We start from the raw sequence: 13,850 nt of genomic DNA on the forward strand, positions 1-13,850 counted from the left end.
CTTTGAATGTTGACCTAAAAGGTTGGTTTCAGGAAGTATTCCACCTACAAGGTCCTCAAACATCCACCTTAAAGGAACATTCCACCAAAAATCCTTGGACATGCACCTAAAATGTTGGTTTAACCGAGTATTCCATCCAGAATCCTCAAAGAGACCCGAGGGGCTGGTTAAAAGGAATATTCCACCTAAAACCTCAAATATTGACCCAAAAGAGTGGTTTAGAAAAAAATCCTTCAATGTAGACCAAAAAAGTTAGTATGGAGGACTATTCCACCTGAAATGTAGACCTGAGAAGTTGGTTCGGAAGAATATACCATCCAAAACATCCTTAAATGTAGACTAAAAGACGGTTTGGAAGAAAATTCCACCTAAAATCCTCCAATGTAGACCTAAAAGGTGAGTTTAATGGTATATTCCACCTAAAATTCACTACTGTAGACCTTGGAGGTTGGTCTGATGGTATATTCCACCCAACATCCTTTAACATAAACTTAAAAAGTTCGTTCAAAGGAATATTCCACCTCAAATCCTTCAATGTAGACCAAAAAATCTTGGTGGAAAGGAGTATTCCACCTTAAATGTAGACCTAAAGGATGGTTTGGAGTAATATTCTACTCTAAAATCTTCCAATGTAGACCTAAAAGGTTGATCTGATGGTATATTCTACCCAACATCCTGGAACATTTACCTAAAAGGTTGGTTTAATGGTATATTCCCAGAAGAACCCTTGAACATCAGGCTTAATGGTATATTCCACCCAAAATACTTCTACATATACCAAGAAGTCAGTGTAAAGGAAATGTAGACCTAACAGGATTGTTTAAAGGAATATTTAAACGATTATTTTCATTATTTAATAATCTGTTATCAGTCAGAACCTTGGCAAACTTATTTTCATCAGTTTTTTAGTGGAAGTCACAAATAAAGGAGCTCTTGGTTTTTCCCGGCGTTAGTGAGTCAAAAGCTGCTGTTTCAACACAGACACGTTCACATGCATCCACAAACCTCTCAGCACTCAAACACCCACAGACAGGAGGCCGGCTGGACCGAGGCTCGGCGGCGTCCTCAGACCCACGAGTCGGGGAGTCGCTGAACTTGTTGGTCCGGTTTGAAGGCCTCCGTGTGGTCCAGTAGAAGTCCACGTAGTCGGTGTTAGCTTTGAACCGCAGCGACTGGCCACCATCAGGTGGACCGGCTCGTCCTCGTAGGACTCCTCCTGTAGCCTTGAGGGGACCACAGGAACATTCAGTAGCTGTTGGAGTTCTTCCTGTCAGGCTCGTGGTAGAACAGCTCTGAAGTATCTTTTACTTGTCTTATCTGGAACAATCTAACAGCCCAAACTGTTAACAGCGGTGTAAAGAAGCAAACAGACAGGCATAGATTAGGACTCAAACTAGATTTATTTTAGAAAACAAATCAGCTTAGAGGCATTTGTTCACACATGTAGCTGAATAGGAGGCCGTCCAATCAGATTAGAGGTCTTCACTCTGTAGGTTGGTTGTTCGGTGAGACTCTTGGACCTCCATCAGCTGACATGGATGTTTGATGGTCTTCTTCTCTAGTGCCAGATGATTCTTCCATGAATTCAGCAGCTACAGACTGAAATGAAGCTCATGCTGCCGTTATTGAATTCCTGTTCCAGATCAAATGTTCAGAGCTCACCTTGAATGCAGCCGTCTGCTGTCTGGATAGTTTTTCTCATTGTAGTCTTCAATAAAGTCTTTGTCCTCATGTCAGGATGTGGTGAGACTCTTTCTCAGTCTCTGCAGACGTCCCTCATTGTGCATCTCCAGAGAAGAAACAGAAAAACTGGTCATTGCTTCAGCATCACAAACGCTCTCCAGCATTGAGAGTGTTTTAGGAATTCATTCATTGTGTTGTCAACTTTGAAGGAGCAGAAACTTTACAGCTGCCAAAGATATGAGCTCCAATTCTGGATGTTTTAGGAAATGAAGTTCATCAAATGAACACTTGATTTTTGCTGATAACTCTCTTTAAATTACTGAAGAAATCCAACATAAAAACCTGTAAACTCTCAGGCAGCTTTTGTTAAAGTTTGTCTATAATTCTATCATCATATTCTGGAACCAGGACTTTGCAGAAGTTCCTTCAATCAGATACTTGTGTGTTTCTATTTCAGGCCTCAGGTTTGAACATACAGCAGTGGATTAGAAAGGAGTGATTTTAATGTTTAAATCAGTCCAGTAAATGTTTGGCGTGGAAAATTATTAAAATTTTGATTTAGATAGATTTGTGTCAAATAATATTGTAGAGCCTCACTTAAATATATCCAAATGAGTTCAGTGTATTTACATTTTATAGAATATTTGATTTCTTAATCTCAATACTGTAGGGTCTGACCCTAAATATTATAAGAGTGATGTCAATTTAAATAATATTTTAATGCAGAGTCATAAACTTTAATCAGCTAAACTTACATAATAAATATCACTGTACAATCTTAACCCGAACATTTATATTATTGAGGTAAATATACATAAATCTTGATATTCTAGAGTCTTAACTGGAATATTTCTAACATTAATCTTTTTGTATTCTGCTGATAAACAACAATAACCCGACTTTCAGATAATATTTGTTGTCTGTAATTGTGAGACTAAATTCCTCCACATTCTGGAACTGGACTGCATTTCCCAAAATGGAAACATGGACAGAATTTAACACTCATGTATCCATGGCAACGCAAAAGTTTCTGCTTCTTACCAAAGTTCACAACACAAGTAAAGATTTTAATGTAAAACTTCAGGGATGACTGCTAACCATAAGTATTCTGATCAATACTTCATGATCAATATCAGGACAGATGTTACAACTCCAGCTGTTGCATTAGACTGCAGTTATTCACAGAGAAATTAAAACATCACGTTCCTCATAAAAACTAGATGGGACTTTTATTAAATAAAGTGTTGGTGAATAAACAGTGTAAAAAGTGCAAAGCAGCTCCATTAAATCAGGAGATGTGAGACTTCCACAGCATGGATCACCATCTGCTGTGTTGATTCATAGCTGAATGTCAGAATGAACTGAGCTAGAAAAGCTGCTTTGAGCTGCAACATTACGGTCTGACAATCCAACACCATCACAGTTTTCATCTGGTTGTTTTGCTCCAACATGCTGTGAAGTTCAGTTTTTACCTGAATCAATACAGAGATTCTGTTTTCAACCAAGACTGGAATAAAAATTAGAATGTTATGAGGTTATTAATGCAACTAAATCCTTTCAGATGGAAGGATTTACTTCTAAGTTGTAATTCAAGTTTCATTTGGAGCACATTGCATTCACAAAGAAAAACAGCGAAACCTTCATAGCAACATTTAATAAACCTAAAGCTTCCCTGTTGGCACATTGGTGGAGTTTGTTACTGAGCATCTGAACCTTAAATCCAGTGAGACGACCATCTTCAGTCGAGGCCAGTCAGAGAACTTCAAGACCTTCCATCAGCTGGACCAGATGTGGCATCATCTCCCTCTGAACATCTGGATGACAGGAGAAAAGACAGAAATCAAACACAGATCACAGAAATACAATTTATTCACTTTCATCATTTTATAAAAGTAGCATGAACTTTATTAAAATTTCACAACATCAGTAATGAAAGTAAATGTTTTTATCTTGTGTTGAAGCTAAATTTAAAGTCAATTTTAATGACAGTTTATCCTGAGAGGAGTGAGAATGGAGCTTTTCTTTTTAGAATATTCCCTCAAAATATTCTGTTTATTATTGGCTTTAGAAGCATTTTTCTTTACTTATTTATTTTTAGATACCTCAGACTGATGCACTTTGCTGGTTTGCAGATAACTTCATGTACAATGACAATAAAGATCTTCTATTATAACATATTTTGCTAAAACAAGAACTGCAAACCTTCTCAACCATCTCTCAGGCTGCAAAATTCCAACTGCGACCAATACTTATCTGATGTAGTTATTATAATAATCTTTACTGAACCAGCCCTAGAATTAATAAAAATCTGTATATGGACATGATTTTCTCTGATGGGACCACTATGGAAGCCGTAGTAACAATTAACTATCCTTTGAAGGGAAAGATTAGGTCTTCTTCAGGTGGATAAAAAAAAATGCTCTCCCTTAAAAAAAAATGCATCCAATAAAGTAAATCTCTTCTGCACTGCACACATACTACACTTTTATATAACTCTGGATGTCAGAGTGAAGGCAGACAGATCCACCGATCAGCCACAACATTCTGACCACTGACAGCTGAAGAGAACAACATCCATCATCTTGTTCTAATGCAACGTTCTGCTGGGAAACCTTGACGTTCATGTGGATGTTTGACATGTACCACCACCTAAACACTGCAGGACAAACGACCCCCTAGTCTCCATGGCAACAGCAGTCCTTGATGCCAGCTGCCACCCTCAGCAGGACAAATTAAAACTGCTACTACAGGAGTGGTCCGAGGAACACGACAGAGCTAAGCTGTTCACCTGGGTTCCACATTCTCCACATCCAGATCTGATTGAGCATCTGTGGGATGGTCCAGGATCAGCCTGGTCTAGGTAGGACCCACCCTGCAACCCACAGGATCCACAGAATCCACAGAGGTTCTGATGAACCACTGGGTCAGAGGAGTTTTAGCAGCATAAAGGGACCAACACAGTATTAGTCAGGTGGTCATAATGTTATACTGTTATATTGTCATGCTGATTATATGATCAGTAAATGTTACCATCAATTATAACGTCCACATTGATCAGGAAAAAAACAACTATCAGTTCATTCAGAAACTGTGGGGTTAAACCTAAAAACACAGACCTCAACAGCAGTTTGTTTCAAAGCAGAACACCAGCTGGTTTTCACTAAAGAAGCTTTCAAAGCAACAATTAAATGACAGTTTTGTTCTCATTAAGTTCTCAGAGTCAGCCAAAATAATGTACACACATCAGGTAAAGAAAAACTTTAATAAATATTTCATTTGTATCAGTACTTCTATACATATAGATTCCTCTTTCTAAGTTTGATCAAATCACGATAACTCTGTGTCCTGTTGTACGATGTTTTCCCAACAGATGGCGCTACCCTCATGAATGGAGCATCAACAAGTGACGTCTACAACACAACAGAAATGTCTGGAAGCCAGTGGCCACCACTTTAAGCACCTCTTGTAATTGTAGAGGCCAAAGATAACTTTTATTAATCTCGTGATGTCTGAATAAATTTGGTATTGAAATATTTATGCAAGTTTTTCTTTTCCTGATGTGTGTAAACATTATTTTGGCTGACTCTGTATAATGGGTTTCTGACAGGTCACCAGGCAACATCTTTTTATAATAATGACAAACATACCTGCATTCTACAGGAGTGATTTTCCTCATGTGCAGGTAAAGATGTGTGAGGAGCTTAGAGATGACAGGAGCAGGAGTCATCCTCACTAATTCAGCTTCCACCTAGAAACAGAAAGACCACAAACAAACACACTGATATACTCTCAAACGTTCAACCTCACAGCCTCAAAATATCTGTTTAGGAAGTGTTGTATTTCTAAATTCTGCTGAAAGCATTGACAGACATTCTCTTACAAGGTTGTGTAAAAAGCAGCCTGTCCTCTGAGCTACTGAGAAATCTTCCTGAACAAAGTTTCTACGTGTAAATCAGCTCAACAAAAACTAAAGCTTCAGTCAGAGATAACAGGTATCGCAAATTATAAACAACTTTCTTTGTTAACTCAGACTTTCTGCTTCAACCTCACATAAAAAGGGGAGTTTAACTCGTCAGGTGACTGAAAATGAACGGCTTGTGCAGTTCTAGATCCAAAAGTAGGATGTTTCAACTCATGTTTTACTACAAATACATGCAATAATAAATAAATACAATGGCTGCTTGTTAGTTTATTCACTATTAATGTCATTTTATATACTTGATTGAACTTGAGCAGTGGAAGAGAGAAGGAACTTAATGAAATTATGGAGATTCAGAGAGGTAATGTTGCGCAATGTTAAGTTAAGCGCAGTTTAATTCAAACCAGCTGAATGTTAAACTTCAGTGCAGCTCAACGGGTTTCAGTTAACCTTGAAGTAAAATAACTTTTTTAAAAGCTAAAATACACAGCAGAGAAATACAGGTTGAGAAGGTTATTCTAATAATGACGGGCAGCAGCAACTAACAGGTGTTCAGCGGTAAGTTAGCCACCTGTGTTAATTAGCCCGCTAGCTAACTTAGCCGCTTAGCTAGCTAACGCGTCCGGACCAACTGGTGAAACACAACAAAACACAACTCTTCACAAGTCGCTGACTTAACGTACAACAAAATAACGGTACAGGTTAGAAGTATTTATCTTCTTACCGTGTTTTACTCCAAAAACAAGATCAACAGCAGCCAGAGCCGCTACCAGACGTGCCGACCATAGATACACACAGATTAGATCCGCTAGCGCGCTGTCTTCTATATTATCTATGGTCTGACCAATCACTGCTCTCTGGCTCCGCCCTCTGAGAATCTTGTTGTCGTTTGGCTCCACACTTGCTGATGACCACTTCCGGTCTCAGAAAATGAAAAAAACGGACCTTTTTTCGTTTCTGTCTCTTACTGATTTAATTTTTTTGTTATTCTAAATATAAAATGAAAATCAAAGCATTTTTAAAATTTCGTACATCCCCTTTTGACCATGAAAAGGAAAAACGCCTTGTATTTCAATTTTAATTTTTGTATTTTAAAACGAAGATCATATAACCGCTCGTTTTTTGTTTTTCAATACCCGTTTCAGAACGGAAAATCCAATTGCCAGATAAATACACGGACCACGGACACTCCTTTGACTAGTGTCTGTAAAGGTCCACCTTAAAATGCACCCTTATTCAAATGGCACAACTGTCTGTGCATATCAGTTGTGTGATTCCTTGGTGACTTGTAATTTCTGCTGTATGACCCCACTCTCAACCTGCCCATTATCATTTCTAATCGAGTGTGTACTTGGTTGTTTCGTGTCTTTTCTGTTGTAGAGTTGATGGATTGGAACAGCACATACTTTTATTTCTCTATGTTTAAAAAAAATGCTACAATTCAATAAAATATTATACGCTGTGTTTATAGTTTTGTTCAGTATCATGAGCTTTTTGTTCATCTATAACTGAAATGTGAAGGGGCCCGGTGGTTAGCAGCTAGAAGATCCCAAGTTCATGTCCCAGACTGGGCCTGGGATCTTTCTGCTTGGAGTTTGCATGTTCTCCCTTTGCATGCGTGGGTTTTCTCCAGGTACTCCGGCTTCCTCCCACAGTCCAACGACATGCTGACGTTAATTGGTGATTCTAAATTGCCCATAGGTGTGAGTGTGAGAGTGCTTGTTTGTCTCCATGTATAGCCCTGTGATGGACTGGTGACCTGCTCAGGGTATCGCCTGCCTTCGCCCTAAGTCAGCTGGGATAAGCTGTAAAGGTATCTACTCAGGTTAAGATTCAACTGTATTGTTACTTCACAGCAAAATGCATTCTTTTCACATATCCCAGCTTGCTAGGAAGGTGTGGTCAGAGCACAGGGTCAGCCATATTCCTGCACGCCTGCAGCAGATTGAGATAAGGGCCTTACTCTCGGCAGCTTGGCAGTACTGGGGCTTGAACCCCCAACTCCCTGAGTAGCAGCAGACTCAAAATCTGAACAGAGGCCATGAAAAACATTAAAAATAAATGTAGTTCTAATAAACTTGACAAAAAACACCTGTATACAATTTTACAGTATAGGTTTCATGATTTTTGCAAGGCTGTTTCTGAATGTGCTTGGAATGTAAACGTCATTTAGATTCAAAGAAATTTTTTTACATACTTTGAAATTTACGTGCACATTTTCAGCTTAGAGCTAACAATGTATTTTAAATGCTAACAACCTTAAACCTTAGATTTTTTGGAAATATATGATTTTAGCAATGCAATAATTTAAAAAATAAAGACAAGCTATTACGGTATGACGAAAACCTTTCTTGTATGAACAGCTGTTGGTCTGTTTATGACCCGGCAATTGTTATCTGCTTCTATTGTCATGGCTGGTTTGTTGAATTAACCTTGTGACATCTCAGCAGTGCTCAAGAGTGGCTTATCGCACGCTGGAGCCACCCTGCTTGAGACCCACTGCCAGTACAGATCAGAGCTCGCCTGCACTAGACCTGCACTGACACCACACCTCCTTTAGCCCACAGGATTATTCCCATCAGTCTCGGCACAAAGAGGCTAACAGGACAGGTGAACCTGCTGGCTTGAAATACAGTCTCTCTAAATTCTCGTCTTCAGTGATAAACTTCCTCTAGTAAAACTGATGGCTGCTTTAACACAGACAACTATAGCCTTACATCACAACAGTGACGCTGCCTCTATCTTACAGTTCCTTGTGCTCTCAGCAGGGGGTGGTCAAACAACACAAAACTTACTGCAGCTGTAAAGCATAGAACACATTGTTCTTATTTAAGAGATGGTTTAGGATGTATTTCTTTTAACCTAAAATATTCTGGCTGGACAAGCCTGAAAAATCACATTAATACTTTTGGATATATTTTGCTTTTGCACTGGATTTGTGTGCTGCACATTTTACATAATGTTTACTGAAAAGAATATAGTCATAGATAAATTGGACAGTAAACACTTGAAAAAATGATTCCAGTACTGTCAGCTGAATTTGTAGAACGGTGTCAGTGAAATTATTAGTGCTATTCCTTCAGTGGCTGATGTTCAATATGGTTTGCACTCTTGCTCTGCATAATGAAAGAATACTCTACTTACATAAATTTGAGAGAGTCGAAATGAAAAATTACCAGAAATGGTGCAGCAGACATATCCAGCGATATCCAGACACTTAGTCCCTCAATATGGGTCAGCCTCCTAAAACTCCAGCTCCCTCATTTATCATATTTTAATCTGATAGCATCTTTTGTTAAAACATTCCCTGCTTTGTAGATTTGCAGCCACAGATTTGTTACATTGGCTTTCTAATGTGAAAGTCTGAGATATCACTTGCAGGAAAGGCCACAAGTGAGACCTGATCCTATCACACTGTAGCATCCCAGACACGAGGTCAACTGGTTCAAAACTGTGGAATATTTAAACTTCATATGTCAAAATCCTCCTTACTGAAGTCCAGCCTTTTTGATTTCAACTGAGACCTAAACTAGACAGCAGCAGCAGCAGTGTCAGGTATAGAAAAAACACTTTGTTTCATAATACATAATGGACATCCAGGCATTACTAACACACCAGAACTACGCAGCATCCAAAAGCGGGAGAGTGAGCAAAAGAGAGGAAAGGGAGAGAAAATGATGATGAAACTCAAGTGTAAGACACATTTTTAACACATTTCATGACCTGCAATTTGTGTGAAATGTCGTTTCTTCATGTTAAACATGTCAACTTATCTTGTTAGCAAAATGGCCTTTGCAGAATTACATCATTGTGAATATATTTTGCTTCTCCGAACCCAAAAGAATCATTTGTTCTCAAGCTTAATCGTGAGTAGATAGATTAAAGGAATCAGTACTTACATAATATAACCTTGATATATACCACAATTGTTACCTGGAATTCTATTTTTTGTCAGCTTTAGTTCACTTTATGATCTGACCGAGAAACTCCTCAGTGTGCGCATCTAGAATATTTGTATCCACGAATTAAAACCAAATAAAGGGAATCTACAGGAAGCAATACACAACACAGGTGTGTACAAAGTATATAATCAAGTGTATTTCATCTTTATCCACGTTCTGTACACATATTAAGATCCATTTCACATGAACACTATACAATAGCAATGAGTGAGGAATGGTATATTTTCTGAGCGCTGAGCAGCTCACGTTGAATGGCACTTTCATAAAAAATAACAGGAAATCACAGAGCATGAATAAATAACTCAACAGAGAAAATGGCTTTATATTATCAGATCCATTGAGTAACAGATTCAGCACATATAAAATGCACAATGCAACAAAACCAAACATTTGTTTGTTCCAACCTTGTGTTTTCTCTGCATAATCTGGACTGTAAATAAAACTAAAATTAAATAAAAACGAGATTTGCAGCTATCAGAGGAAAGTGTGCTTTTTGTCCGGATTTTAAGTAAAGGCAATCTAAAATGTAATGTGTTAAGAGGAGTGGTAACAAGATACATCGAAATATCAGAGAAATATCAATACAATTCACAAATCTTCAATTATTCATCTCATAGAATAGTCTTTTAATAACTGATAGAAAAAACAATACATGTTTGGCTGCTTTACAAGGAATACCTATGTCTCAAAGATATGTTTACATTTTCTGTGTGCTTCTGAATTATCCCATGACAGTTCAGAGGAAAGAAAAGATCATGAGTGAGCGAGCCTCTGGTGGTGAGGTGCGTCGATTCTTTCCAAGAAGCGGTCAGAAAAACTTCCTCTCGTGCGATTCTGTGTTCCTGAAAATTCCTGTGAAGTTTGGACTGCGACAGTTTTGCGACGTTGTCATGAAAGCTGTGAAGGGGGCCGAGCATCTTGGGTGTTTTTTCTTCTTCATACCTTCCCTGCGTACACAATGCTTTAGCCAATCTGCTAACCTCTATATGTACATACAAGCAGTGTTTACAGAGAAATACCTTCACTGGTGTGGACTGACTTGTTCACAATTATCCCTACTTGGAATGGCATGGCACATCGACTGTGAAATCTCACATAGATAGTGTTTCTGATCCATCATACGATAAGGTTCACTGGCCGGAGTATGTTAAGTGACTGAATAATCCTATTAAGATGCAGTATTTTTCACCAGGACGGCTAAATATCTTGCTTCATTTATGGTACTCCATCAGCAACGTACAATAATACCATCTCTTGTGGACAGAGGCAGAGTGATTGGGGCGTTTTAAAACCACATGACATGACATGGAGGCTGCAGAGATGACGTTTTGTCCAAATAAAGGCTCTCTCTTCGAGTGTAGTCAGGATGACTGGGGCGCTCTCCGCTCATCTGCCATAAAAATTCAATAACTGGCCTGCTCTGCCTCATATATCAGCATGTTGACATTGAGACTAGAGATAGAGCATTACAAAGAAGTACAAAGAAACCGGATGTTCTCAGCACTCTTCACTGTGCCATATCCATGCAATATACAAAGCCAAAGTGGATATGCCTCCTCCTAGCTCATTAAAACATAAAAAAATGACACACTAATAAAGAATCAGTGGATGCAGACTGAGTGCATTTCGTGACACAGAGGATGAGTCAAATCCTGTGCCGTATATATGAATTTACCACTAATAGGAGCTGGGCAACCTTGATTTTTGAGAAAAATGTAAAAGCAAGATACAGATACTTTGTGCATTTGTTTCTTTTGGTGGCCTGTGAAATTTGTCTGACAGTCAACCTGACAAAATAGGGGAGCGCAACGAAAGCATCCTCTCTCACCCTCTTGTCTCAGTCCACACTCGCCTACTCTCCATCTCCATTCTCAGACGTAGTATTCTTTGTCTTTGTTCTTTTTGCCCTTTGTGATGGCCTTTGCCACAGAGGCCGTTGCTGTGCTTTTGTCCTTGACCACTGCTCCGTTGCCCTCCACAGTGGAATTGTTGGCAAAATTGTGGCTCTGGTCTGTCTGGTAGGAGCCTTCATCCCGGTTCCGGTACTTGTACATGGCATAGAGGAGGATAAGAATGCAGAGAGCAGCAGCAGCCACGATACCAACCACCATCCCCGTGGTGCTACTGGACTCCCTGATCACCTCCACGGCACCAGGCTGGCTCTTTTCATCAGAGGCTGTGGGGTTGGCTGTGGGCACATGGGGAAAATTGGGTGGGTAAGTTAGTCCTGGTGTGTTTCGGGATGATGGAGGAGCAGGGGGCAGAAGCACCTGGTCACGGGTGTTCATTTTGCCTGCGGGAATGTGGAGCTGGTCGGGGTTGGTGGTGGGAACAAAAGGAGGTAGGGGGCGGGGTTTCTGGACTCCACCCTCACCAGCGGCGGGAGGTGGAGGAAGGACTGTCCTGTCAGTGACCAACGGGGAGTTATTTTTGTAAAAGTCCTCGTCATCGGATTCCGTCATCTCCCCAGAGCCGAAGGCCGAAACCTCCACAGGGTCACCGCAGTCCTCCTGGTCCGGGGGGCAGGAAGGGTGAGGAGGGAGTATCAGGGACTCTTTGGTGGTTTCAAGTGGGGAGAGGAGGGTGGGAGGAGGAGGGATGACGGGGTAACGGGTGGCGATGGATGGGGGCTCAAGGGAATCCACTGTTATTATAGGCAACACTAATTCACCTCCTAGAAAGGAAACAGAAAAGGTAGGGGATCCTAAATTAGAACAACATTAAAACTGAAAATTCTGGCTGAACATTTGTGCTCATTAAGGTGGAGGAGGCACAATCTGCTCATTATGTAGATTATTGCTGAGGAATTAGGCTAATATTAGTTGGCTTATCAGTGATATTATTTATAGTGATGGCACATATTATGCCGATTTCTATAATGCAAGGTTAATTACATCAACATTTGGCACAAATAGAGAAAAACTAATTAAAAACCATCGTGACGCTGTCTTGAAGGTATGCAGCTCTCGGTTTTTATATGCAGTCGATGTGTGGGTGTGCGCAATTTCAAAATATAATACAGCAAAAACATAGAGAAGCTCACATGCAGACACAAACAGACAAGATGACCCTTGAAAGGCGGCAGCAGAATGAAGAGCACATCATAAACAAGAGCAGTAAATGAAATTGCCATGCTGCTGTATGCACTTCTGTAGGCTGAGGTTTGGGGATGACAAGAGAGCAGACAGGTTATTGTATAAAGGAATCACACACAGAACACTATGCCCTGCTGAAAGCAAACAATGTCTCATGAATATTTTTAATCATTATATGGATATACATTTCTTGCCATACAATATAATCTCCTATATATGTATACTGTGTAAATATACATCTTTGATCTGTCTCTTTGGTCAGAATGTCTCCTGCTTGTGGAGGAATATTTCAGTCTGCAGTTAGACAGATATTTATGGCCACTAGGTTCTCTTTCATCATTAGTTGAGTCACACTTTGCAGGGCGAGCCAACAACAAACAATTCTGATAAGGTCATATTAATAATTGAGGCACCCATAATAAGGGCAGACTCATTCTTAAGTTCCACAGCTTGTTTCCGTCACAAGCCTCCTCTACAGTCATTCACACTTAATGAGTGCAGTACACTCCACAAAGACCCTCTTTGATCCAATTTCGCCAGATGCAGACGTATGTATAAACTCAGACAGCTGCAATAGCATCATGTCTGATCATGGCAAAATGGTTTTGAGTAGTTTGGCAGGTGATTATATGTCTGTGGATAGGTTTTGTCAACATGACAGTGTCACAGGATGCAGCCATTTAATTTTACAGGTGTGTAGCTGAGATAAAAATGAAGATGGAGTAGGTTGTGGTGAAGATGGGTGTGGTCTGACCCATGAGCTCTGAGTACTCAATGGTAATGTAGTAATGACTACTGAGGACTCATAGGTTGGAGCGTCAGCATGTTGGTAGGTGTTATGGCTGGTGTGATCTGATCACAAGATGGTCTCTAGTTGAGTCTGTGACAACTATCCAAAGGAGGACAGCTGGCTGACAGAATGCCTGAATAAATGAATGGAAGATAGCTGTAGGAACATCAAGAGAGAGAATTGCTTTTTTGATGGTGCATTTTGTCTACAATGCTGGGTAAAAACAACATTACTAGTAGTAACTACCATCCGTTTGCCATGGCTGACCCACCTGTTCCTGGTTCACACTCTTCCAGATCCTCGTCATCACTTGGACACTCAGCTGACGCCACCAAAATATCATCAGAGTTCTGAGGCTGAAAGAAAAAGTATAAAATGTATTGTTTTTTAAATAAATCACA

At 39.8% G+C, this 13,850-nt stretch overlaps 1 protein-coding gene and 1 long non-coding RNA gene across 10 annotated transcripts in view; both read right to left on the reverse strand.

The window, feature by feature from the left end:
- Positions 1-1,381: 1,381 nt before the first annotated feature.
- LOC129350461 (uncharacterized) lies at positions 1,382-6,590 on the reverse strand. 2 transcript variants are annotated; one of them, XR_008603871.1, is made up of 4 exons: positions 6,327-6,411; positions 5,331-5,431; positions 1,663-3,497; positions 1,382-1,599 (listed from the first exon to the last, which is right to left on the reverse strand). It is a non-coding gene; the product is annotated as an uncharacterized LOC129350461 (long non-coding RNA). The 2 variants fall into 2 exon arrangements; XR_008603872.1 differs by having other exon boundaries at positions 1,382-3,497; positions 6,327-6,590.
- Positions 6,591-9,678: 3,088 nt separating this feature from the next.
- The window catches only part of nrxn2a (neurexin 2a), a 126,503-nt gene continuing 122,331 nt past the window's right edge, over positions 9,679-13,850 (reverse strand). For all 8 annotated transcript variants that reach the window (XM_023268007.3, XM_023268009.3, XM_055017082.1 and 5 more), the window contains 2 exons: positions 13,721-13,805; positions 9,679-12,238 (listed from right to left, as the gene is read on the reverse strand). In XM_023268007.3, coding sequence (XP_023123775.2) covers positions 11,436-12,238; positions 13,721-13,805 — 888 coding nt within the window. In that variant the 3' untranslated portion in view covers positions 9,679-11,435. The remainder of the gene's footprint in view (positions 12,239-13,720; positions 13,806-13,850) is intronic.

Source organism: Amphiprion ocellaris, chromosome 14 (assembly GCF_022539595.1).
Source record: "Amphiprion ocellaris isolate individual 3 ecotype Okinawa chromosome 14, ASM2253959v1, whole genome shotgun sequence".
Lineage (NCBI taxonomy): Eukaryota > Metazoa > Chordata > Actinopteri > Pomacentridae > Amphiprion > Amphiprion ocellaris.